This window comes from Engystomops pustulosus, chromosome 2 (genome assembly GCF_040894005.1).
Source record: "Engystomops pustulosus chromosome 2, aEngPut4.maternal, whole genome shotgun sequence".
NCBI lineage: Eukaryota > Metazoa > Chordata > Amphibia > Anura > Leptodactylidae > Engystomops > Engystomops pustulosus.
In genome coordinates this window covers 10,713,443-10,740,579 of record NC_092412.1, presented here as the reverse complement: position 1 = coordinate 10,740,579, position 27,137 = coordinate 10,713,443, and the positions used below count along the sequence as shown (strand labels likewise).

General features: G+C 49.4%; 2 protein-coding genes across 2 annotated transcripts in view; one reads left to right on the top strand and one right to left on the bottom strand.

The window, feature by feature from the left end:
- LOC140116888 (uncharacterized) overlaps positions 1–4,480 on the bottom strand; it is an 80,784-nt gene extending 76,304 nt beyond the window's left edge. The window contains 3 exon segments of the mRNA XM_072133321.1: positions 2,491–2,572; positions 3,137–3,573; positions 3,687–4,480. Of these exon segments, the coding sequence (XP_071989422.1) occupies positions 2,491–2,572; positions 3,137–3,573; positions 3,687–3,771 (604 nt within the window). The 5' untranslated portion in view covers positions 3,772–4,480.
- Positions 1–25,845, top strand: part of LOC140119845 (uncharacterized) — a 403,197-nt gene extending 377,352 nt beyond the window's left edge. Inside the window, exons 3-6 of the mRNA XM_072139266.1 lie at positions 14,390–15,021; positions 15,135–15,283; positions 21,196–21,277; positions 24,671–25,845. Of these exons, the coding sequence (XP_071995367.1) occupies positions 14,937–15,021; positions 15,135–15,283; positions 21,196–21,277; positions 24,671–25,596 (1,242 nt within the window). The 5' untranslated portion in view covers positions 14,390–14,936 and the 3' untranslated portion in view covers positions 25,597–25,845. The remainder of the gene's footprint in view (positions 1–14,389; positions 15,022–15,134; positions 15,284–21,195; positions 21,278–24,670) is intronic.
- The last annotated feature ends 1,292 nt before the right edge of the window (positions 25,846–27,137 follow it).

The following is a 27,137-nucleotide window of genomic DNA, read 5'->3' as shown; positions in this document are numbered from 1 at the left end:
TCTCCAGGCCAAGAAGACGGGAAGGCCGGAGGGGAGGGGTACTGTAACAGGTGCCCCTGCGACCCTTTTTCTGGGTTGCGGGCGCACCCATGTGCCTCCCTGTGCCCCCTGAGCTCTACAGTTTCACTTACCTCACCTCGCTCTAGTGACCCTCTCCGTGCTTGTAATTTGCAGTTTATCTCTCCTCACAAAGTGTTTGCTAGCAGGACGTAAGTGAGTGTCAGTGTGAGCTCCATGCTAGACTGCAGGGGGGCACCGACCCCAAGTCAGAAGTTACAGGTACGTGAGTAAAATTTTAATGCCAAAGACTTCCAGGAGCCATTTTTGAAAAGTAATCATCCAGGTTCTGCCCCTCCACCTTCTCCGGGGTAGGTTATTGCGGTAAAGCCAATTTTTGAAATTATCAGGTTTTGCCTGAGGAGCCAAGACTGCTTGTGACTAGTCACGGCCCGCCTGCCTTAGAGTAGGGAGCCCCTCTCCCATTTCATGCACTCTATCTTCCAAAGCAGTGGTTCTTTTGGCCATTTTATGTATGTCATGACACATCAGCCGCATGTCCCCTTTCAGACTATCCACTCGGCCTGCAAGTCTCAGCAGAGTTGATGTATTATGCTGCACGGCCCTTTGGATGTCTTTCAGTGTGGGTTCAGCAGGTGGTTCTGCCTCAGAAGATTCCCCGTCAGGGACATCTCCTCCTCTGCTGTGTCCTCCTGTTCCCCCAACATTGGGCTGCATAGCGGGATCCTGGAGAGCTACTTGGCCTCTCTTGATGGGGTGGGTGGTTAGCCCTAGGTCCCTCCACAGTTGCTTCCGCCGATCGTGCAAAGCTGCTCAGTTTCACAGCAGTTTCCATACGCATCAGCTTAGACACGAGCCCTTCCACTGGCTGCAAGGCGCCATCTTGAGAGCTGCTTCTCCGCCGGCTCCTGGGGTCTATTGCTTGTCATACTTTAACCTGAGGCCTCCACTGCTGTTCCTCTCAATTCCCCAAGAGCTTGTAGCCCTCTACAGCTTGACAGGAAAGGTCAGACAGGAAAATACAGGATTACTGCAGCATAGCTTTGGTACCTCGTGTCCTACTCCATTCATCACCCCCCCCCCCCCCACCCAAAAGCCTTGCTGTTTAGATAATTCTTTGAGCAAATAAATTTGGGAGGTCTTCACTATATCCAGTACCATTCCTCCGAGCCGTATAGTAACATAACATGTGGATATAGACTGATCCGACCGACTGGAGGAGGAAACCAGAGACAGATGAGCCGGTGTCTATGTCATCTCCATCTCCTCCCCTGGATGTGACCTCTCCCTGCAATGTATAAGGCAGGGGTAGGGAACCTATGGCTCGGGAGCCAGATGTGGCTCTTTTGTTGGCTGCATGTGGCTCTCAGACAGATCTTTAATAAATAGCGATGGCTGCTGTGTGTGTCTTAGACTGATCACTGGACACAGACAGCAATGTTACCGCTGCCTACGTCCGTTGTACGACCCAGGCGCCATCACCGCCATCGTCTAAGCCTGGGTCAAAGAGAAGATCGTGGGAGCGATGAGGCGCTGGCTGCAGGGAGCGCTGGTAAGTTTATATTCATTTTTTTTTTTTGCTGTGACTACCTATCTACTGGGGAGCGTGTGCTGTGGCTACCTATCTACTTGGGGGCATGTGCTGTGGCTACCTATATACTGGGGGGTATATGCAGGGACTGCCTATCTACAGGGAGGTATGTGGTGGGTGTCCGGATTTGGAGTAGTGAACCCCCTGGACCACCGTGGACTATGATGTAAGCAGACACCTGGGACCAGAATCTAAGTGGCACCCGGTCTTCAGCAGCGCCCGCCACAAATCAGGATGGTCTTGCTGAAGCGTGGTACTACCAGGTCATTTTTGAGGAACGACTTGTCCACGGTGGCAGCCAAGGTCGAGGTACAGGATCACTATGCAGTCTTGTGGTCAGGCAGATGGTCAAGGCAGGCAAGGTTGGGGACGGAACAAGAGGTCAGGGCTGGCAGCGAAGGAGCAGAATCAGGAACAGGTCCGGGGTCACAACAGGAGGTCAACACTTGGGAAGGAAACACTGTGGAAATGTTCCTCATAGGCATGAAGCACTAAGATCCAGCAGGGAATTCTGGGAGCCGCCGGTCTTTATAGAAACCCGGGAAGTGGGTAGCGCCAATCAGCGGCGCACTAGCCCTTTAAATCTGTGAGTGCCAATGCATGGCCAGCCGGGGTGGGAGCAGGAACGTGGAGAGGTGAGTGAACTCGGAAAGGGGCGCTGCCACTGAGAGGGGCACAGCTGTGCCTGCGATCCGAGACATAGATCGCAGGGGCACCTGTGACGCCCTATCTACTGGGGGGGGGGGGGCATGTGCATATTGTACGGCTCTTACGGAATAACATTTTAAAATATGTGGCGATCATGGCTCTCTCAGCCAAAAAGGTTCCTGATCCCTGGTATAAGGGAAGAATAACCCACAAGATACATGAAAGGCTCTTACCCTCCTCTGTCACTGATGAGGGGATTTCCTCTCCGCTCCTCCTTCCACCACAACTTTCCTGGAAAGATCCAACATGAAGGACCTGAGAAAACAAGGAAATGTATCCAGAGATTATCTAATATCTTTCGATGCACAGTGCCGCCGCGACAACCAATTTGCACATGTATTTATTTGATGTCTGCGATACAGACTGATTAATAAATGTGGCCCAATGAGATCAGATAGAAAACCAGCTGCTGCAGAATTTAAGAGGAGGAGAGAGGGGAACACAATATATGACTGTACCTGCAGCTTCCTCCTCCTCCTCACACACTTGTGTACAGTAATTGTCGTTATTTCCATCTTTACGCCTCCTCTGCACCAGTGAACTTTTTTTTTTTTCAATGTCTGATATAACAGCGGCCATGGACACCGATCCATGACAAATTATTGTATTCATTCAGCCGAATGTCTACGCTACAAATATAGACGCCTGCAGGTCATATACTGATCCGTCATATTACTCCAACTTCATCCTCTTCCTCCACTAATAATACTCCTCAGAGATACTAAGAGGAGGATTTATACTCTGCCCGACCCTCCACCCACTGCTGCTGGGGAAGGTAAGTAGCTTCATCACATCCACAGGAACCTCAGCTCCACCTACCTGACGATTCAGTGGGACGTTCTCCTCCGGCTCCTCCTTAATATCCCGGTAATCTCCAGGACTGGGACATCTCTCTGGTTCCTGTGTAATATCCCGGGAATCTCCAGGACTGGGACATCTCTCTGGTTCCTGTGTAATATCCCGGGAATCTCCAGGACGGGGACATCTCTCTGGTTGCTCTGTAATATCTCGGGAATCTCCAGGACGGGGACATCTCTCTGGTTCCTGTGTAATATCCCAGGAATCTCCAGGACTGGGACATCTCTCTGGTTCCTGTGTAATATCCCGGGAATCTCCAGGACGGGGACATCTCTCTGGTTCCTGTGTAATATCCCGGGAATCTCCAGGACTGGGACATCTCTCTGGTTCCTGTGTAATATCTCGGGAATCTCCAGGACTGGGACATCTCTCTGGTGGATTTCTCTGACTGGATCCATCTATAGGAAATATACACAGTGACTGATACATTGTCTATATGTGATGATGAGATGATGGAGGAGGTGACCTCACACCTGCTCTGTCCTCTATAATCAGGAAGGTCTCCTCTTACCTGCTGATGTGAGGGGCTGGTGGTCCTCCATCATGATGTCCTTGTACTGGTCCTTGTGTCCTTCTATATACTCCCACTCCTCCATGGAGAAATAGACAGCGACGTCCTGACACCTTATAGGAACCTGACACCCACAATGACACAGTCATCACCCAGACCCCTCCCTTGTGTTATTGTACAATGTCCCAGCATTCCCGGCAGCGCTCACCTCTCCGCTCAGCAGCTCAGTGATCCTGGAGGTAAGTTCTAGGATCTTCTGCTCATGTATCAGTGAATGAGGTGGAGGCTCGGTGATGGGGCTCTGGGTCCATCCTCCTGACACACGGGGGGTCACACACTCACCAGACGACTTCTTCACTACTGTGTAATCCTGTGTATGGGGAGACACTGATCACTACATAGATCCTAAGAATCCTTCACCTCTCCAGTCATTTCCCGCTGTTATTCCTAGAGATAAGAGCCGTGTCCTGGGAGACTCTCACCTCTCCGGTTATCAAGGAGATCATCTCCAGGGTGAGCTCCAGGATCCTGGCCGCCATCTGCTCTCTGTCCTTCTCCCGGATCCCTGGTGGATCATTGATGGAAAGGATCATCTTTAGGAGAAACCTCTGGGAGTCCTGGATCTATAGAACCTGAGGAAACATGACAAGAACTAAGAGCAAACTCTATATGAAGCAATTGTGTCCATGACATGTGTGATGTGACAGATGGGGATTCTCCAGACACTGGAGGGGAGGTCACTGGACTGAGGGAGGAGTGATGGCGCTGGACTGTGCCGCTCCTCACTAAAAGCACATACTGGACCCCACATGGAGAAGAAACATTATTAGTAAGTGATAGAATACAAGGAGATGTAGGAGGAGCCTTCTACAGGGGGAGGAGTCGGTTCTATGTGGGGATGAGACGGGAAGGAACATATAGGACACATATACATCTGTGTACACAAGTCCTGCACATCCTGGATGATGGGGGTGATTGTACATTCTATGTTACAGGTGACTCCATTTATATGGTAAAAATGTGGAATAGTGGAGCTCTTGGAGCATGCTGGGAGTTGTAGTCCCTCCATATAGTGTGTGCGCTCCTGGAGCATGCTGGGAGTTGTAGTCCCTCCATATAGTGTGTGCTCCTGGAGCATACTGGGAGTTGTAGTCCCTCCATATAGTGTGTGTGTTCCTGGAGCATGCTGGGAGTTGTAGTCCCTCCATATAGTGTGTGCTCCTGGAGCATGCTGGGAGTTGTAGTCCCTCCATATAGTGTGTGTGTTCCTGGAGAATGCTGGGAGTTGTAGTCCCTCCATATAGTGTGTGTGCTCCTGGAGCATGCTGGGAGTTGTAGTCCTTCCATATAGTGTGTGCTCCTGGAGCATGCTGGGAGTTGTGGTCCCTCCATATAGTGTGTGTGCTCCTGGAGCATGCTGGGAGTTGTAGTCCCTCCATATAGTGTGAGCGCTCCTGGAGCATGCTGGGAGTTGTAGTCCCTCCATATAGTGTGTGTGTGCTCTTGGAGCATGCTGGGAGTTGTAGTCCCTCCATATAGTGTGTGCGCTCCTGGAGCATGCTGGGAGTTGTAGTCCCTCCATATAGTGTGTGCTCCTGGAGCATACTGGGAGTTGTAGTCCCTCCATATAGTGTGTGTGTTCCTGGAGCATGCTGGGAGTTGTAGTCCCTCCATATAGTGTGTGCTCCTGGAGCATGCTGGGAGTTGTAGTCCCTCCATATAGTGTGTGTGTTCCTGGAGAATGCTGGGAGTTGTAGTCCCTCCATATAGTGTGTGTGCTCCTGGAGCATGCTGGGAGTTGTAGTCCCTCCATATAGTGTGTGCGCTCCTGGAGCATGCTGGGAGTTGTAGTCCCTCCATATAGTGTGTGAGCTCCTGGAGCATGCTGGGAGTTGTAGTCCCTCCATATAGTGTGTGCTCCTGGAGCATACTGGGAGTTGTAGTCCCTCCATATAGTGTGTGTGTTCCTGGAGCATGCTGGGAGTTGTAGTCCCTCCATATAGTGTGTGCTCCTGGAGCATGCTGGGAGTTGTAGTCCCTCCATATAGTGTGTGTGTTCCTGGAGAATGCTGGGAGTTGTAGTCCCTCCATATAGTGTGTGTGCTCCTGGAGCATGCTGGGAGTTGTAGTCCCTCCATATAGTGTGTGTGCTCCTGGAGCATGCTGGGAGTTGTAGTCCCTCCATATAGTGTGTGCTCCTGGAGCATGCTGGGAGTTGTGGTCCCTCCATATAGTGTGTGTGCTCCTGGAGCATGCTGGGAGTTGTAGTCCCTCCATATAGTGTGTGTGCTCCTGGAGCATGCTGGGAGTTGTAGTCCCTCCATATAGTGTGAGCACTCCTGGAGCATGCTGGGAGTTGTAGTCCCTCCATATAGTGTGAGCGCTCCTGGAGCATGCTGGGAGTTGTAGTCCCTCCATATAGTGTGTGTGTGCTCTTGGAGCATGCTGGGAGTTGTAGTCCCTCCATATAGTGTGTGCGCTCCTGGAGCATGCTGGGAGTTGTAGTCCCTCCATATAGTGTGTGCTCCTGGAGCATGCTGGGAGTTGTAGTCCCTCCATATAGTGTGTGTGCTCCTGGAGCATACTGGGAGTTGTAGTCCCTCCATATAGTGTGTGTGTTCCTGGAGCATGCTGGGAGTTGTAGTCCCTCCATATAGTGTGTGCTCCTGGAGCATGCTGGGAGTTGTAGTCCCTCCATATAGTGTGTGCTCCTGGAGCATGCTGGGAGTTGTAGTCCCTCCATATAGTGTGTGTGTTCCTGGAGAATGCTGGGAGTTGTAGTCCCTCCATATAGTGTGTGTGCTCCTGGAGCATGCTGGGAGTTGTAGTCCCTCCATATAGTGTGTGCTCCTGGAGCATGCTGGGAGTTGTGGTCCCTCCATATAGTGTGTGTGCTCCTGGAGCATGCTGGGAGTTGTAGTCTCTCCATATAGTGTGTGTGCTCCTGGAGCATGCTGGGAGTTGTAGTCCCTCCATATAGTGTGAGCACTCCTGGAGCATGCTGGGAGTTGTAGTCCCTCCATATAGTGTGAGCGCTCCTGGAGCATGCTGGGAGTTGTGGTCCCTCCATATAGTGTGTGTGCTCCTGGAGCATGCTGGGAGTTGTAGTCCCTCCATATAGTGTGAGCGCTCCTGGAGCATGCTGGGAGTTGTAGTCCCTCCATATAGTGTGTGCTCCTGGAGCATGCTGGGAGTTGTGGTCCCTCCATATAGTGTGTGCACCTGGAGCATGCTGGGAGTTGCAGTCCCTCCATATAGTGTGTGTGCTCCTGGAGCATGCTGGGAGTTGCAGTCCCTCCACATAGTGTGTGTGCTCCTGGAGCATGCTGGGAGTTGTAGTCCCTCCATATAGTGTGTGCTCCTGGAGCATGCTGGGAGATGTAGTCCCTCCATATAGTGTGTGCTCCTGGAGCATGCTGGGAGTTGTAGTCCCTCCTCTGGTCACTTACCTCTTCTCTCCTCAGTGCAGGACTCTCTCTATTTTCCCTTAGGTAGATGCTATTTCCTAGTTGACTAGAGGACCTCTGATGACGTCAGGACCATGTGACCAGGCTGTTGTGTGGAGGGAGAGGCGGCCATGTGCTGCTGAGGAGAGAAGGTAAAAAAGAGGCAGCGCAGTGTAACATCCTCCCACACAACAGCCTGGTCACATGGTCCTGACGTCATCAGAGGTCCTCTAGTCAACTAGGAAATAGCATCTACCTAAGGGAAAATAGAGAGAGTCCTGCACTGAGGAGAGAAGAGGTAAGTGACCAGAGGAGGGACTACAACTCCCAGCATGCTCCAGGAGCACACACACTATATGGAGGGACTACAACTCCCAGTATGCTCCAGGAGCACACACACTATATGGAGGGACTACATCTCCCAGCATGCTCCAGGAGCACACACACTATATGGAGGGACTACAACTCCCAGCATGCTCCAGGAGCGCGCACACTATATGGAGGGATTACAACTCCCAGCATGCTCCAGGAGCACACACACTATATGGAGGGACTACAACCCCCAGCATGCTCCAGGAGCACACACACTATATGGAGGGACTACGATTCCCAGCATGCTCCAGGAGCACACACACTATATGGAGGGACTACAACCCCCAGCATGCTCCAGGAGCTCCACTATTCCACATTTATACCATATAATATCCATCACCTGTTCTATCCCTATGTATGAAGGAGTCACCTGTAACATGGAATGTACAATCACCCCCATCATCCAGGATGTGCAGGACTTGTGTACACAGATGTATACACTCACCGGCCACTTTATTAGATACACCATTATAGTAACGGGTTGGACCCCCTTTTGCCTTCAGAACTGCCTCAATTCTTCGTGGCATAGATACAACAAGGTGCTGGAAGCTCCTCAGAGATTTTGCTCCATATTGACATGATGGCATCACACAGTTGCCGCAGATTTGTCGGCTGCACATCCATGATGCGAATCTCCCGTTCCACCACATCCCAAAGATGCTCTATTGGATTGAGATCTGGTGACTGTGGAGGCCATTTGTGTCCAGTGACCTCATTGTCATGTTCAAGAAACCAGTCTGAGATGATTCCAGCTTTATGACGTGGCGCATTATCCTGCTGAAAGTAGCCATCAGATGTTACAGGGTACATTGTGCTCATAAAGGAATGGACATGGGCAGCAACAATACTCAGGTAGGCTGTGGCGTTGTACCAAGGGGCCCAAAGACACCATGACACCACCACCACCAGCCTGAACCGTTGATACAAGGCAGGATAGATCAATGCTTTCATGTTGTTGACGCCAAATTCTGACCCTACCATCCGAATGTCGCAGCAGAAATCGAGACTCATCAGACCAGGCAACGTTTTTCCAATCTTCTACTGTCCAATTTCGATGAGCTTGTGCAAATTGTAGCCTCAGTTTCCTTTTCTTAGCTGAAAGGAGTGGCACCCGGTGTGGTCTTCTGCTGCTGTAGCCCATCTGCCTCAAAGTTGGACGTACTGTGCGTTCAGAGATGCTCTTCTGCCTACCTTGGTTGTAACGGGTGGTGATTTGAGTCACTGTTGCCTTTCTATCAGCTCTAACCAGTCTGCCCATTCTCCTCTGACCTCTGGCATCAACAAGGCATTTCTGCCCACAGAACTGCCGCTCACTGGATGTTTTTTCTTTTTCGGACCATTCTCTGTAAACCCTAGAGATGGTTGTGCGTGAAAATCCCAGTAGATCAGCAGTTTCTGAAATACTCAGACCAGCCCTTCTGGCACCAACAACCATGCCACGTTCAAAGGCCACAAATCACCTTTCTTCCCCATACTGATGCTCGGGAGAACTGCAGGAGATTGTCTGGACCATGTCTACATGCCTAAATGCACTGAGTTGCCGCCATGTGATTGGCTGATTAGAAATTAAGTGTTAACGAGTAGTTGGATAGGTGTAGCTAATAAAGTGGCCGGTGAGTGTATGTGTCCTATATGTTCCTTCCAGTCTCATCTACACATAGAACCGGCTCCTCCCCCTGTAGTCTATGGAAGGGCTGCAGAAACCTATTCCAAGCTGGAGTTAGAATTCCATAAAAAGAACCATGGTTACTATTTTGGGGGAGATTTACTTACCCTTCCGACTGATTTCACATAAAGTGCATTGTCCGTGTATAATGCCCTGTGCTGCGATACACTAAGATTGTGCTCCCAATATCCTGCATGTGTCGCTTCCCCGCTCAGGTCCCCAGAGTTCCCCTTCTTCTTCCTGGTGCATGTAAGTGCTTGGTCTTGCGACACAATTTGATCGCGTGAGACACAACCCCCAGCGCAAACCCTGTTAAATACCTGAATGTATCCGCCACTTACTAGGAATCACTTGGCGCATATGCCATAGGAAAGTGTCGCCAGAAGCTCTTTTTGATTTTGGAGAGAGGCCCGGGTAGAACTGAAGCGAGGCTTGCTCTGGTGACCATGTGACCGATGAGCGCAAGAGGGAGTCATATATATGCCACAAAGGGGAGATCAGGGGGCAACATCGTGCCACTGCAACAACTAGACACTAAATATCCACCTTATCTTTTCTCTGGTGGATTCCCATTTGGCCGTTGGGGATATCAAGACGATTGAAGTGCTGATGTCACTTCCTGTTTACATATTGGGTCATCTGGTAGGTGATCATTTGGTCTCCATTGGCCTCTGCGTATGAGGGTTGGTGCCCCGCAAGGGAGCCATAAATGGGGGCACGGTCAGTCCAGAGGAACAAGTCAATAGAGCATCTAGGTAGCATATAAAGGAGTAGGAAAATATGTCCAGTCTGTGATATGAGTTATTTGGTAATGGATGATAACTATATTCCTTAACTGTCGGGTGTAGAGTAGGCCACAAGTCTACCGGGTGTAATGTTCTAAGCTTGTTTTTGAGTCTCCGTCTTTTGGCAGTAGGGACGGGAGACTTACCCGTGGACGAGTCTTGTGTCGGGTCCATAACCAGATTAAAATCACCCACCAGGATGACGTTGGAGCCGCCGGAAAAATCTGCTACAGCACGAAGCATTTGTACTCCAAAGGAGATCTGATCCTGGTTGGGGAAATAAACAGAGGCTATAGTGAAGACTTGTCTACGTACAGATATCTTAGGAAACCGATATCTACCCATCGGGTCCCTTTTGGCGCCTATGAGTGAATATTGGAATGTTTTGTGGAATGCTATAGAGACTCCTCCCACTTTACGCTCGGGGTGGGGGCTGTGGTACCAAGTAGGGTAGAAACTGCAGGAACATTTGGGTATGGCTCCTTCCACAAGGTACCTCTCTTGGAACATGGCAATCATCACCCGCTTCTTGTGCATACAGTACAATATTTGACCTTGTTTGGTTGGGATGTAGAGCCTCCTCTCATTGAATGTGCAGAAGGACAGATTTACGCTGCTCATGTTGGGGAGGGTTTAGTGAATCTGAAGGGGGGGGAGGTAGAAACAAACAACAGGTTATGAACAACGTATAATGAAGAAGGGGAAAGGAAGAAATCTCGAGGAGAGGGAAACCGAGACGCACACTAAGGGAAAGTATGTGGAGAGAGAGTATGAGAAGACCTAGACGACAAGAGCGTCTGGTCTAGTCACACGTGTGGGGAAGTAAGAAAATACCAGACCAGCTGAGTGCAAGTCCCCGGTTAGAAGGTAACACTAACTGCGGAGGAGGCCCAACCCACAGGCCGCCTTTTGACAAAAGAAGGCTAAATACAGAATATGTATGAAGATTTCGGCTAAAGATTAAGAGCTTAATGGGGCAGATTTACTTACCCGGTCCTGTCACGATTCCGAGGTGCGTTGTCCGACGTGGATTCGGGTCTGCCGCGATTCACTAAGGTCATGCGCCGAGTTCCTGCATCCATCGTTTCTGCTCCGAGGTCCGCCAGAGTTCACCTGCTTCTTCCCAGTGCTTGTATGTGCGTGTCTTGCGACACAATTCTAAATGTTAAATCCCGACTGAGCGTCCTCCGTCCCTCCCGATTTCTGTTACGTGCAAGGCGCCGCCGATGTGCCAAAATCCGATTGCATGGGCCAAAATCCCGGGGCAATTTTGTCAAAGCTAAAAATGCTTTGACGAAAATCTGCTACGCTGACCCTTAGTAAATGAGCTCCAATAAGTGCAATTCATTGAGCTGAAGTAACTAACATATGGTTTTCCTATATAAAACATATGTAGTAAGATATTTATGAAAGTAGGCAAACATGAAACCAAAGTGTCAGGTGGGCCCTCTGGTCTTCCTCAATGTCCTCTCCTGTCCTGTTCCCCATCTAGGGGGTCACTGAAGTGGTGCCGCAAGACCTAGAGGACCCGGAAGAGCTCGCCATGTTTCTTTGTCAGGAATAGCAATATTGAGGTCTGCGGCTATGTGATGGACCTCAGTTATATGACGTACGACGTGTACTTTGCCCCGATGGCGGATGTGGAGGCGGATGGGGAAGGAGCTGTAAGCAGGCACCTCAAATTCTATCCGGTCGATTCCACGGGCTTTGCAATACCAAAAAAGATATATAGGACCAAAGTATTCTCAATCAAGTATTACTCATAACCACTTAATTATAGAAAATGTTATGCAAACTTTATTATTCAATACGGCCATCAAAAATAAACCATTAAAAACATAGAATAAAATCCACAGGAACAAGAGTGTGGCGATGGTCAACTATCTCACAATACATAACAAGCATTATCAAATGCACACAAATCAGTAAGATCACAGTATACCCAATTTTGGTTGTAATCCAGCATATTACCCACCCGGGTGTTGCATAATACCAAAATTGCCAGGCAATAAATAATGACCACCACCACAGCACCCCGACGCACGTTTCGCCGTCGCTTCCTCCAGGGGGTGTCAACTGTCCACGGTCTTTGTTCATGAAATTGTTCTTCAGTTGAAATCTGTGTACCCGGCATAGTACGTCTCTAGGGTGATCATCGGCTGCTGACGGGCCTGGAGTGCCTGGTGTGCCCGATCTAGCTCAACAGGGGCGTCCTCCGGGACACCAAGTACCAAGTTGAAGACACAACGGAGCGCGTGATGAAGTTTTGCTGGCTCAACTATTTCTGGCAGGCCTCTCACTTGGATATTGTTCTGGCGCCCTCTATTTTCTCCCATCATCTAGCTGATCTGCTAGGCACTGTAGTTGATAGGTGCGGACGCCTGTGTGTCCATTCGTTCCTGCAGGGTATTCTGCGCCACTTCCGAGGCCGTTATTCTGTTTGACAATTGTTGGACTTCTTCTCTAACCCCTGCTATTTCCATACTGTAGGATTGTTCGAGTCTTGAGATATAGTACTTCATCGCCTTCAAGAATGATCGGATCTCTGCCAGGCACTCCAGAAAGCAAAGCAGGCTGTATAGTGTTATATGGTGTTGGCTTTAAGCTAGTTGTGACAAGGGATGCTCCGGACTGAATGCCAACTCGTTAGACGTTTCCTCCCTTTCAAGGCAGTGTGCAAGAGGAGAGTCTGAGGGGATATATCTAGGTGTCCCATGAGTCCATAGCTAGAGATCTTCATTCCATGGACGGGTTAGCCAGTCAGAGGCTAATAGAGAAGCGCCCAGTGATTATTCCCTGGGGTACGAGTATGATCATGATGGTCCTGGCAAACTCCCGGTGTTGATCTGAGCATTGCTGGGATGGTACCCCAGGAGAAGAAGGGGTGAGGCCCCTTTGTGTTTTGCAGCTCATTGGGGTGTTCTTGATCCCAGAGGTGGACGGGACTTCAGGTTTGTGTAGCGCGGAATCTTACGGGCCTTGGCCTGGTTTGCGCGGTAGCACAGGCCCGCGTGGCTGCTCACCTCCAGGTGCTGTGTCCTCAGCGGTCATCTTGGTTTCTCGCACTGTGACCCGCATATGTCCTGCGGTTGTGAGCAGAGGACTGGCCATTTTGGGATTTTGCCATTACTTGGAGCGGAGATGCTGGCAGCCATTTTGGAGACCTGCTGTGTCCCTGTTGGTGTCTCTGGCTCCACAAATGCATCCACCGCCGATCGCTCCGACATCTGCAGTGTCTCCCCTGCTTCGCCCGCTGCTCCCATCTCCACAGCCTGAGTCGCGGGTGGAATCGGTAAGAGTGTGGGAGTGCTGGGGTTTTGTTACTGGGTCGGCTCGTTTATCCGGGATGCCGATGCAGGGGTAGCCTGCGGTCCGGAGAAAAAGATCCCGATATCTCTCCGCGGAGCTGGGGTCCATACTGTGGACCTCTCCTTAGGACCCATTTTTATTTATTCTCCGATGCCAAAATCTGGGTGATAACACGGCTTAACCTGGGGAAGGAGCAGGAGCTGAGCTCCCACACACCTCAGCTCCTCCACGGCCAGGCCACGCCCCCTTCTATCAATTACTTATAATGTTTAACCCTCATCCACAAAGCTCTGTATAATGCTGCACCCCCCTACCTCTCCTCTCTTATCTCATTCTATCGCCCAACTCATGCTCTTAGATCCGCCAGTGATCTTAGATTAACCTCTACCCTAGAGTGGACCTCCCACTCGCATCTCCAAGACTTCTCTAGAGCTGCACCCATTCTATGGAATGCTCTGCCCCGGACTATCAGACTAATACCTAACCTCCAAAGTTTCAAACGTGCTCTTAAAACCCATTTCTTTAACTATTACTATTACTACACTCTATAACACTAACACTATTAACTGCATGAAGTTTTAACTCTTCTACTAACCCGTCCTGTGTCCTCCTCCCATCTGTTATCCAGCAACCAACAGGCACCAGACTTCTCTGCGGTCCCATTCACCCTGGACCTTGTATATAAGATGACGGCTGAGTGGTTCAAGCGACAGCAATTCCATTTATTATATTTTGTTCTATTCCCTTAAGAAGAATGGCTTGACCATTATATATTATTTTACCTCTTGTGTCACCCCACTCCTCCTCATAAACTGTAAGCTCTTGCGAGCAGGGACCTCACTCCTCTTGTTCCATACGAATGTTTGTGCTCTGTCATGTTTTATTATATTTGTATTTGTCCCCTTGTAAAGCGCTACGGAATATGATGGCGCTATATAAATAAAGATTATTATTATTATTAATGTTTCTCCATGTCTCGTCCAGTATATGCTATTAATGCGGAGTTGCACAGTCCAGTGACCTCCCCTCCAGTGTCTGGAGAATCCCCATCTGTCACATCACACATGTCATGGACACAATTGCTTCATATAGAGTTTGCTCTTAGTTCTTCTCATGTTTCCTCAGGTTCTATAGATACAGGACTCCCAGAGGTTTCTCCTAAAGATGATCCTTTCCATCAATGATCCACCAGGGATCCGGGAGAAGGACAGAGAGCAGATGGCGGCCAGGATCCTGGAGCTCACCCTGGAGATGATCTCCTTGATAACCGGAGAGGTGAGAGTCTCCCAGGACACGGCTCTTATCTCTAGGAATAACAGCGGGAAATGACTGGAGAGGTGAAGGATTCTTAGGATCTATGTAGTGATCAGTGTCTCCCCATACACAGGATTACACAGTAGTGAAGAAGTCGCCTGGTGAGTGTGTGACTTCTTGTGTATCTGAAGGATGGATCCAGAGCTCCGCCTTTGAGCCGTTACCTTATTTACTGATAAATGTGCAGAAGATCCTAGAACTTACCTCCAGGATCACTGAGCTGCTGAGCGGAGAGGTGAGCGCTGCCGGGAATGCTGGGACATTGTACAATAACACAAGGGAGGGGTCTGGGTGATGACTGTGTCATTGTGGGTGTCAGGTTCCTATAAGGTGTCAGGACGTCACTGTCTATTTCTCCATGGAGGAGTGGGAGTATATAGAAGGACACAAGGTCCAGTACAAGGACATCATGATGGAGGACCACCAGCCCCTCACATCACCAGGTAAGAGGAGACCTTCCTGATTATAGAGGACAGAGCAGGTGTGAGGTCACCTCCTCCATCATCTCATCATCACATATAGACAATGTATCAGTCACTGTGTATATTTCCTATAGATGGATCCAGTCAGAGAAATCCACCAGAGAGATGTCCCAGTCCGGAACATCTCCCAGATATTGAAAAGGGACCAGAGAGATGTCACAGTCCTGAAGATTCCCAAGATTGTCCAGAGGAACCGGAGCAGAACATCCCACTGGATCATCAGGTAGATGGAGCTGAGGTTCCTGTAAATCCTCTATAGATGGATGTAAAGAAGCTGCTTACCTTCTCCAGCAGCAGCGGGGTGGAGGGTCTAGGGCAGAGGTTCTGGCAGAGCATAAGTCCTCTTTTTAGTATCTCTGAGTGTCAGGATTCAGGAAGAGTGGATCCTCTGGACCACCGCGGGAGGTGGTACTAGCCGACACCTGAGACCGGAGTCTAAGTGGCACCTGGTCTTCACCAGAGCCCGCCGCAAAGCGGGTTGGACTTGCTGTGGCAGGGTACCACCAGGTTGTTCCACAGGTGCGACCAGCCCACGGTGGCAGCCGAGGTCGAGGTACCTTAACAGGAGACAGTCTCGTGGTCAGGCTTAGGCAGGTCAGGGCAGGCGGCAGAGAAGCAAGGTCAAGTCCAAATCCGGGGTCAGCAACGGGAGGTCCAGGCAGATGGGAATGGTAGGACAGGCACACGGGACACAGGAACACAGCAACACGGAGGGACTCTGGTAACACAGGAACACACGAATACACAGGAATATCGCAGGGGAGCTTTCACAATGGAGTAAACACACAAAGATCAGGCAGGGAATCATGGGTGCCGCCAGATTAAATGCAGAACAGGAAGTGGCCAGCGCCAATCACCTGTGCGCTGGCCCTTTAAATCCAGAAGAACTGCCCCGCGCGTGGGGCCTAGTCCGGCCGGGAGCCGGAGCCAGGAGAGGTAAGACAACGGGAGCGGGGCCGGCGCCGTGGAGAGGGGCACGGGAGCACCCGCGATATGGATCGCGGGGTTGCCCGTGACGCTGAGGAGTATTATTAGTGGAGGAAAGGGGGTGCCTACGGCCTCTCCCTCTTCTTCTTGGTCCTAAGAAACCTCTGGAGGAGAGTCTGATCAAAAATATTCTCTTCAGGCTCCCAGGATCTCTCCTCAGGCCCGAACCCCTTCCAGCCTACAAGGAAGAACAGCTTACCCCTCACGATCTTCATTTCCAGAACCTCCTTGTCTTCATAGACATCAGGGGAATCTGCCGGAGGAAGGGATTGCTGGGAGAATCGGTTCAAGACGACTGGCTTCAGGAGGGAGACATGGAAGGAGTTCATGATGTGCATTGATGGAGGAAGGCGGAGCTTGTAGGCCACTTGATTGATGCTCTTCATTACCTCATACAGACCAAGGAACTGGGGGCCATGTTTGTGGCTGGGTATCTTAAGCCGGACGTATCTGGAGGATAACCATACTTTGTCACCAGGACAGAAGACAGGAGGAGCTCGATGTTTCTTATCAGCCTGGGTCTTGGTACGGTCTGTAGCTCGTACAAGAGACTGGCGGGTCTGGTCCCAAATAGACTTGAGGTCCTCCACCAGATCCTCTACCGCAGGTACATCAGAGGAAATAGACAGCGGAATACATCCATAAACCACCAAGAACGGAGCCGAACCAGTAGATCCCGAGTCCGGGGAATTGTAGGAGAACTCAGCCCAAGGTAGAAGGTCAACTCGGTTGTCTTGATGGGCTGAGACAAAGTGGCGCAGGTAGCAGCCCAAGCTCTGGTGGGTAGTAGGCAGAAGAAAAGTTAAGGTTGACCTGCAGCTGGTTACACAACAAACGCCAGCATTTGGACACAAACTGGACTCCTCAATCGGACAAGATGTGTAGCAGAAGACCATGCTAGAAGACCACCCAGATGACAGTACTGCCCGAGGGGACGGGCAGATCGGTGACAAAGTCCATTGCCACGTGAGACCACGGGCGACTGGGTATCGGCAACGGAAGTAACAGTCCAGCCGGTTTGAGACATGAGGCTTTATTTTGGGAACAGGAGGAGCAGGATCCCACAAACACCCAAACATCTTTGACCAGGTCTGGCCACCATTAGTAGCGGAGGATGAGGGCCACAGAGCGTTGCACCCCAGGGTGCCCAGCCACACGAGAAGAATGTCCCCAAGACAGAATCCTCTTCCGGAGAGCAGATCTAACATATATCTTGCCAGGAGGTAGCTGACGAAGATCCACCAGAGCTGCAACAATAAGCTGGTCAGTAGAAATTATGTGCCGAGGAGCTGGTTCTTCTCCAACAACATCCGAAGCACGGGACAGGGCATCAGCCTTGACATTCGAAGTGGGAGAAGAACAATGACCACCGGGCTTGCCTGGGATTCAGGCGCGGGGCTGTCTGGAGGTACTGTAAGTTCTTGTGGTTAGTGTACACACAAACGGGATGGAGAGCTCCTTCCAGAAGATACCGCCATTCTTCTAGAGCAAGTTTGATGGCCAACAGTTCTCTATCTCAAATTGAATAATTCTTCTCAGCTAGAGAAAAAGTCTTTGGGCCCTTTCTGGGTGAGCACCGCTCCAGTTCCTACAGAGGAAGCATCCACCTCAAGAAGAAAGGGTTTGTTCATATCTGGCCTAGTGAGCACGGGAGCCATGGCAAAAGCGGACTTAAATTTGGAGAAGGCAATTTCAGCAGCTGGAGACCAGGCACGTGGATTGGCAGCCTTCTTGATGAGCGCCACGATGGGAGACACCAGAGTGAAAAAATGTGGAATTATCTGCCGGTAATAGTTTGCAAAACCCAGGAACCCCTGTATGGCTCGTAGGCCCTCTGGGCGTGGCCACTGAAGAACTGCAGACAGTTTTGCGGGTTCCATCTGGAGGCCTCTGTCAGAAATTATTTAACCGAGGAATGGAAGGCTGTGCTGGTGCCAATCAACTAACTTGGCGTATAGTTGATTGGCACGAAGTCGACCAAGAACTCGTCGTACATGTGCCTGGTGGGACTCAAGGTCGGGAGAGTATACCAAGATGTTATCTAAGTAGACCACGACCCATGTATAAAGAAGGTCCCGAAAAATATTGTTCACAAACTCCTGAAAGACCGCAGGAGCATTACAGAGTCCAGAGGGCATTACTAAATACCCAAAGTAGCCGTCACGGGTATTAAACGCCGTCTTTCACTTGTCACCTTTGTGGATCCGGATGAGATTGTAAGCACCACAGACAGCTTGGACAAAGAGTTCCGTAATCAACGGCAGGGGGTAGCGGTTTTTAACCGTGATCTTGTTCAGCCCATGATAGTCTATACAGGGATGTAAGGAGCCGTCCTTCTTAGTAACAAAGAAGAAACCTGCGCCAGTGGAAGATGAGGACTTGTGTATGAAACCCCTCTGCAGATTCTCCTTGATGTAGTCGGACATGGCAGTAGTCTCGGGTACAGAAAGAGGATAGACACGACCTCTGGGAAGAGTGGCACCCGGAAGGAGATCCACAGGGCAATCATAGGGATGATGTGGTGGCAAAGTCTCCATCTGTTTCTTGGAGAAAACATTAGAAAAGTACCGATAACAAGCTGGCAGACCCTCCAGATACTTGGAAGATAACGTCAAAGTCCTGACAGGTAGCGGACGAGGGATCTCCATACAATGTGAGGAAAAATTCGGACCCCAACAAAGAACCTACCCAGAGGACCAGTCCAGCATAGGGGCATTATACTGCAACCAAGGGTGACCCAGCAGGAGAGCAGAAGTGCATTGGGGTAGCACAAACAAAGAAAGTCTCTCTTGTGTAGAACACCAACTTGCAGGGGTAGGGGTTGTGTGTGGAACCAGATGGGTATGGAGAGAATCTGGGCACTCACTGAGGCAATGGACAATGGTCTCTCGAGATAAACCACCGGGAAGTGATGCTGGGAGACCAGGGCAGCATCCACAAAGTTTGCTGTAGAGCCCGAATCCAGGAAAGCAGAAACCTGGACCGGGTCACCAGAACCAGAGCCGAGCAGTACGGGAACGTTCAATCTTGGAGAAGCCTCTGTCTCACCTAGGGACACCTCTGCCATTAAGCCTAGGTGATAACGTCCTCCTGGACACTGGGGACGAACGGGACATGTTTTGAAAAGATGTCCAGGAGAGGCACAACATAGGCAGAGGTTCTTCAGCCGTTGCCGGGACCGTTCTTGCGGAGAAATCAGTGATCTATCCACTTGTCTGGGTTCCTCAGCAGCAGGGAAGACCGGAAACTGAGCAGGTCTTTGAAAAATAGGAGCCAAGCGATATAAGCGTTGGACCCGAGGTTGGGCCTGTTCCAAGCATAGTTCCTCGGAACGCTCTGATAAACGGATATCTATTCGAGTGGCCAGAGAGATGAGACCACTCAGAGTAGACGGCAAGTCCCGGGCAGACAGAACATCCTTAATGTGACCAGAAAGTCCTTTTCTAAACGATGCCCTCATAGCTGCTTTGTTCCAACATAACTCAGAAGCCAGGGTGTGAAAACGGGGGTATAGTCACCCACAGATGCGTCTCCCTGCGTCAGGTTCAGCAATGCCGTCCCCGCCGATGATGCACAGGATGGTTCCTCAGAGACTGAGCGGAACTCCGTGAAGAAGGAAGAGCTGTCAGACGTAATGGGATCCTTCTTGTCCCAGAGGGGTGTCACCCATGCCAGGGCCTTCCCGGACAGAAGACTGATAATAAACGCCACCTTGGACCGCTCAGAGACAAACTGTGAAGGCATGAATTCAATATGCAGGGAGCACTGGGTGACAAAGCCCGTGCACAGTTTGGGATCTTCGTCAAATTTGGACGGCAAGGAAAGTCTCAAATGGGTTCAGCGGAGGTAAACAAGCAGAAGAAACAGGAGGAGCTGCTGAAGCTTGCTGTGGTGGATGCGGCTGGGAAGTCCATAGATGTTGCAGCGGGATCCACGGCCAGATCTTACGGTCAGGATTCAGTAACAGTGGATCCGCTGGACCTCCTCGGGAGGTGGTACTAGCCGCCGCCTAGGACCGGAGTTTAAGTGGCACCTGGTCTTCACCAGAGGCCGCCGCAAAGCAGGATGGACTTGCTGTGGCAGGGTACCACCGGGACGTTCCACAGGTGCGACTAGCCTGCGATGGCATCTGAGGTCAAGGTACCTTAACAGGACACAGTTTTGTGGTCAGGTCCAGGCAGAAGGTCAGGGCAGGCGGCAGAGATGCAAGGTCAAGTCCAAATCTGGGGTCAGCAACGGGAGGTCCAGGCAGATGGAAACTGGAGGGACTCTGGTAACGCAGGAATACACAGGAATGCAGGAATACACAGGAATGCAAGAATATCGCAGGGGAGCTTTCACAATGGAGTACACACAAAGATCTGGTACGGAACGATGGGAGCCGCCGGATTAAATGCAGAACAGGAAGTGGCCAGCGCCAATCACCTGTAGAAGTACTAGAAGTACTGCAGCGCGCGCCCTAGTCCAGATGGGAGTGGGAACTAGGAGAGGTAAGTCCACGGGAGCTGGGCCGGCGCAGAAAAGAGGGGCCCGGGTGCACGTGACAGTGTTTATATAATCTGTGAGCTCCTCCTTCTCTGCAGCCCCGCCTTCTCCTCCCTGCTACCTACTGGCTAAGAGGCTGGAGGGAGAGTGAATATTCCAGGGGCTATAACTTTGAATTGGCCAAAAAACTAAAGATATTAACTGTTGGGCCCCCTTCACATGAATATTTTTGTGGTCTGAGGAGATTCTAGTTGCTTAAAATCTAAAGCTATGGCTCTTAGAGGCCAGTATGTATTAAATATGTACATGGCAACTGAGGTGCCACAAAGTAAAGATGTATCAGACACTTGGTGATAATCTTCTCCCTCATCCATGACTTCTACAGTGGCCAAAATGTCTGGTTTCTGCTGCTCTTCATATACATTAGAAGCCGCCTGTGTGTATTTCTATACATAGCCCAGCCTGACCTCCTACACACGTGTCACCGATGTGACCATCCGCATTGTCCCTGAAGTTTTAATACGCAGAAGGCTTATATAGGCGTTAATATGACCTCTGATCTATGGGATCAGGAGATTATTCCCCTTAGTTCCTGGTTCTGGAGGCTTCTGTCCATCACTTGGATATAAGAGAATCTCTGGAGACATTTCCTTGTTTTCTCAGGTCCTTCATGTTGGATCTTTCCAGGAAAGTTGTGGTGGAAGGAGGAGCGGAGAGGAAATCCCCCCATCAGTGACAGAGGAGGGTAAGAGCCTTTCATGTATCTTGTGGGTTATTCTTCCCTTATACATTGCAGGGAGAGGTCACATCCAGGGGAGGAGATGGAGATGACATAGACACCGGCTCATCTGTCTCTGGTCTCCTCCTCCAGTCAGTCAGATCATGTGTTTTGATAAGGTTTGGAGGAATGTTATTGGATACAGAGAACACCACCAAGATTTCTTATATTTGTTAAAAATAGTTACTTAAATGAATGGTCAAAGTCATAATAAAATCTACCGACTAAAGATCTTGTGAAAAATTTTAAATGGCTTTTACATATCTGTTTTATTTCTGATCTATGGATTTAGTCCAGCAGTCAGAAACCTTTATTGGTCAGAGGGCCATAAACTGCTCAGCTTTAAGAGGTTGCATTAGTAACCAGCACCCGAAATGCACCAACAACCACAGTACATCACAAAATGCCACCTAGAAATGATGAGTACCACAGAATAAACAATAAATGCCAACCCTCCGACCAAATACTGCAATCAGAGCAGATACTGGAGACCCTAGAGCAGATATCAATAATAATGGAGAGACCCTTGTGTAACAGAGTACTACACTCCCAACTGCGGAAGCCTCAATTCCGGGTCATCGGACCACCAGAGATCGGGGCTTTCTCCAGACTCTCCAAAGCTGCCAGACTGACTCGGGCCTTTCCATAGGAGCACTGGAGCGATCCAGATTGGCTCCTAGCCAGACAGGCCCCATCCTACCATCCGCTGGCCCTAGATTCCACCAACACCTGGTCAGGCATGGAAGCCAATGTTCCGATTTACAGCCACCCTCCGGCAAGCTACTCTTCTAGGCCAGAGTGCAATCTGCTCTCCTCCACCCTTAAACCAGTCAGGACCAGGAGATCACCAGCAACCGGGCCAGCACCTGTAGGCCTCCCCAGAAAGCCTGGTAAGGTGACTTGCCCCTTTCCTAACCCCCACCTCTATAGGTCTGCTTACTGAGGCCCACTGTATTCCCTGCAAAACGGGGCTGGAAGAGCAGATACCCCCCTGCAGTTGATCCTCAAAAACTCCCTGTCACCTGTGACAGACTGCAAGGTTACCCCGGTGAGTGCCGACCCGCTGGTGGCACCCCTCTCTGCTGCACTCTCCGAGGACTATACTGCATTACACACCCGCAGCTACCCCTCAATACCTGTTGTGTAACTGCAGCTCTGGGTACCCCCAGATCACCTGGGCTGGGCCCTGCTATCCTTCCTGCTTTGCATCATTTGTTTTCTGTCACTTTGATGCTGTATTGCTAAATTGTGTGGACTGCTCCAGAGGGGACGCCCATACATGTTGATATCTTGTTGGACTGCCATTTTACTCCCTGGTACTTAACCGGTGCTCATGGCGCTTTGCCATTAAGTAGGGAAGCTTTTATAATCGCTTTATTGACACATGAATGAAACAGAACAGCATCATAGAACAAGGATCATTAGTTGAGGTGCATCAGAAATTGCAACGTACATCATAATGTAAACATTCGCCATTCGTGGAGAATTCTGCATGGAAGTAACAACCTCAAAACTCCTTTCCCAACTTATATATCCAAGCCGCCTCCTCCCTTGACCAGGCGTTTGGGTCGCCTTAACCCCCCTGGGCACCTAATTTAGAAACATTAATAGTCCTTGCAACTGAGCAGTGCCAAACAGCCCTTACCGCAAGATTTGACGAGGTTAAGGTGGACATTGCTCTGATTAAGCAAGATGCCCAAGGTACCATGGAGCAAGTTACCAATGTTGAACGGCGAGTGGGGGACCTGGGAGACCACCAAATCCCACTGGCGAATACCTTGCAGTAGGCGACTGCTCAACTGGAAAGGCTATATCAGGATATGGAAGAGCAGGAAAATCGCCTGCAGAGATGTAATGTCTGTTTTTTGGGCCCACCTGAGTGCCTGGAGGGTTGAGATCCTGTTACCTTCCTGGAAAACCTGCTGATATCTACCTACAGGCGTAATAGCTTCTTCTTCTCCTCCTCCTATGTGGTGGAACGGGCACACCGCATTATCCCTAAGCCTCCTCCACCTGGCATTCAACCACTCACGTTCATTGCTAAACTCCTCAACTATAGGGACCGAGATGCCATTCTCCACTTGTCCAGAGACCCGGGTAGCTTAAGAGTGGACAATGCGGAGTCATAGTGTTCTTGGACTTCTCTATTGAGGTGCAGAAAAAGTGGACACAGCACATGCACGTCAAAACAACGCCAACGGGAGTCCAACTTGAAATACGCCATGCTCTACCCTGCTAGAATCTGCATTGTGGATGGGGATCAAGCGCGGTTCTTCAATACCCTGTAAGAGGTGTATCTGGATAATAATGGCCGCTCCCCTCAAAGAGACTGAACTGGTTGGTTGCGCCACCACGTAGTTGTCATCTAGTCGCTCCGCATGGGAGCTTGTATCCTTTTCTTGTTCACTGTGAGGGGGAAGAAATCCCCTACCCCTCTGGAGCTCGCTCAATGAATCATAATTGCATATTTGGTTTGATATTGGTTGTAAGTTTTGTCCCCTTCATGCTACTTGAGTTTAGGATTTAGCCTGGAGGGACTGTGTATATACTGTGTTTATGGGTATATATGAAAAAGTTATTAGCGTCAGAAGATGGCAAAATTTTTGTTTTCTTTTTTTATACACATTCGTTTAATTTTTGAAAATGTATTAAAACACAATAAAACCCATGAGGATCCGATGGACAACCCGACGGATTCGGACAAACCGTGGAATTTAAAAATGGAATTGTGTCACAAGACCCGCACTCACATGCACCGGGAAGAAGCAGGTGACCTCGGCGAGGAGGCGACCTATGCAGGAACTATGCACCTTAGTGAATCGCGGCAGACCCGAATCCACATTGGACAACGCACCACGTGATTGTGACAGAACCAGGTAAGTAAACGTGCCCCTGTATGTTACTGACTCGTCACTTCACTGATCGTAATTGGGGAAAAAGGAAACCTCAGATATTAATTTCTTGGTTATATTTTCCATTTAACTTGTTTTTTTGGCGAATGCAATCGGATTTTGATGCAATCGCGCCGACTTTCATTCGACACAAATCGGGGCGTGGCCGTTGGTCAACCCGACTGATTCGGTCTAAGCGCGGGATTTAACATTCAAATTGTGTCACAAGCTATGCACTTACATGCACCGGGAAAAAGAAGGTGAACTCCGGGGACCTGAGCGGGGAAGCGACACATGCAGGATATCAGGGGCACGATCTTAGTGAATCGCGGCAGCTACGAATCCTCATCGGACAGTGCACCTCGGGGATCGGGACGGGTAAGTAAACGTGCCCCTGTATGTTACTTCACTGCTCGTAATTGGGAAAAAAATAAACCTCAGATATTAATTTCTTGGTTATATTTTCCAGGAGATGAAAGTACAAGAGGTTCCCATGGACGTCCCCCCTCATCTCCTTGTGGTGAAGTAGAAGATAATCAGTCACATCTTTCCACAGAGGAGGGAAATCATGGAGATAAGAGGCAGTGTCCCAAATGTGAGAAGTCTTTTAGTCAAGAATCAAATCTTCTCATTCATCTTCAAAGTCACCGAGAGGGAAAGTCACAATGTGAGAAATCAAGCCGTGATCAATATGTGAAAAGTCACAAAGCAGCAAAGTCATATTTATGTACTGAATGTGGGAAATGTTTTCGTTGTCCAACACAACTAACAGAACATCAGAGAACTCACACAGGGGAGAAGCCATATTTATGCACTGAATGTGGAAAATGTTTTACCCTGAAATCACATCTTTTACGCCATCAGAGAAGTCACACAGGGGAGAAGCCATTTTTATGTACTGAATGTGGAAAATGTTTTACCCTGAAATCAAATTTAGTAGACCATCAAAGAATTCACACAGGGGAGAAGCCATATTCATGTACTGAATGTGGGAAATGTTTCTCTCAGAAAGCACATCTTTTACTCCATCAGAGAAGTCACACAGGGGAGAAGCCATTTTTATGTACTGATTGTGGAAAATCTTTTATTGCGAAAGCAAGTTTAGTAATCCATCAAAGAATTCACACAGGAGAGAAGCCATTTTCATGTACAGAATGTGGGAAATGTTTTTTTCAGAAATCACATCTTGTTTACCATCAGAAATTTCACACGGGGGAGAAGCCATTTTCATGTACTGAATGTGGAAAATGTTTTGCCCTGAAATCACATCTTGTTACACATCAGAAAAGTCATACAGGGGAGAAGCCATTTTCATGCACTGAATGTGGGAAATGTTTTACCCTGAAATCAGTTCTTGTTAAACATCAGAGAACTCACACTGGAGTTGCCGTTTGAAGGTAGTGAATGTGGAAAAGGTTTTGGGGTCGGGAAGAAAGAGTTCTCCTTACGGAGATGCCAATTAAGGCCATCGTGTAGGCTTGTGGAGGCTTCTAGCCATGGATGCTCCACTAGGGGGATTCTGGGAAAATATGCAAAGTTTTCCAGGGTGGGATAAGGAGAACCACGCCTCTTTTAGCTCCTTGTAAGGCAGCTCCCTTGACATCAGGCATGACCTACAAGAGGCCTTAAGTGGTTTTTATCCCGCATCAAGTTATAAGACCTCTTGTGGGTCATGCCTGATGTCAAGGGAGCTGCTCACAAGGAGCTAAAAGAGGCGTGGTTATCCTTATCCTGGAAAACTTTGCATATTTTTCTGAAAATGTTTTTAATCAGCTCTTTTTCAACACCAGAGAATTCACACAGGAGAGAAGCCATATTTGTGTAATGAATGTGGAAAATGTAACAGCGGTAATTCAAGTCTTGTTCAACACCAAAGAACTCATGTTGAACATGTGAAAATTCATACAGAGGAGAAGCCAATTCCATGTGTGGAATGTGGAAAATGTTTTATTAAGAAATGACATCTTCAAACACTTTGGAGAACTCACACGGGAGAGAAGCCATGTTACCATTTATTCCTACTTGAAAACCCATCGGTTTAGGATGACCTACGACACACAATAACTGCACTGCTCTGCTCCTCACCCTGTCTCTCATCTATTGTGAACCCTTCAGGGGCAGGGTCCTCCTTCCACATGTTCAGGATCACTGTAGTTTTTGTCTTTTGTGCTTGAATTTTTTCTCATCTTAAAGCAACCTACTGTGAGATTTCCTGTTTAGGGGATCCCGAGTCCAGGGACCTAATTTTCGCTAAAGAAGCCCATCACACCTGCACTGCACATCTGCCTTTCTGCTTTCTCTAAGCATTTGCATTAAAATATAATTGTGTGTTATAACTTAACTTGCACCCTAACAGAATCCTCTGTGTAGTTCCAGGGCTTGTGCTTTCATTTGGATGCATTTCAAAAACCACATGTCACTTACCTATGCTGCAGACTCCTCGGCTCTCAGCCCCCACCTTTGTGCTCCTGCACAAATCTACGCTCCCCCACTGATGTCAGCTCACCAGGCTGTGAGCTCTGTGAAGGAGCAGGAGGGAGGAGCTGTACAGGAGCACAAAGGTGGGGGCTGAGAGCTGAGGAGTCTGCAGCACAGACAAGTCACATGTTTCTATAAGTGAAGTTCTCCAATGGTTACAAGGTTTTAAGCAATTGAAATAGTGTATGACAGACACCTACGTCATCTCCTAGACGTAGGAAAGGACACCTGGGAACAAGAGTGTTACTGAGCACATAACACCGGAGACCACCTAGTGCAGGCTCAGGAGGCTCAAAGAGGTTTTGTGCCCACAGTGGGGTGCAAATTCCTGGCGAAGGGTTTATGAGATTATCGAAAAGGTTGGAGATGGGAATTATCAGGTGTACCTACCTGATAAAAGGAAGCCAGAGCAGATTTACCATGTGCATTTAATCAAGCCATGGAAAGATGCTGCCAGT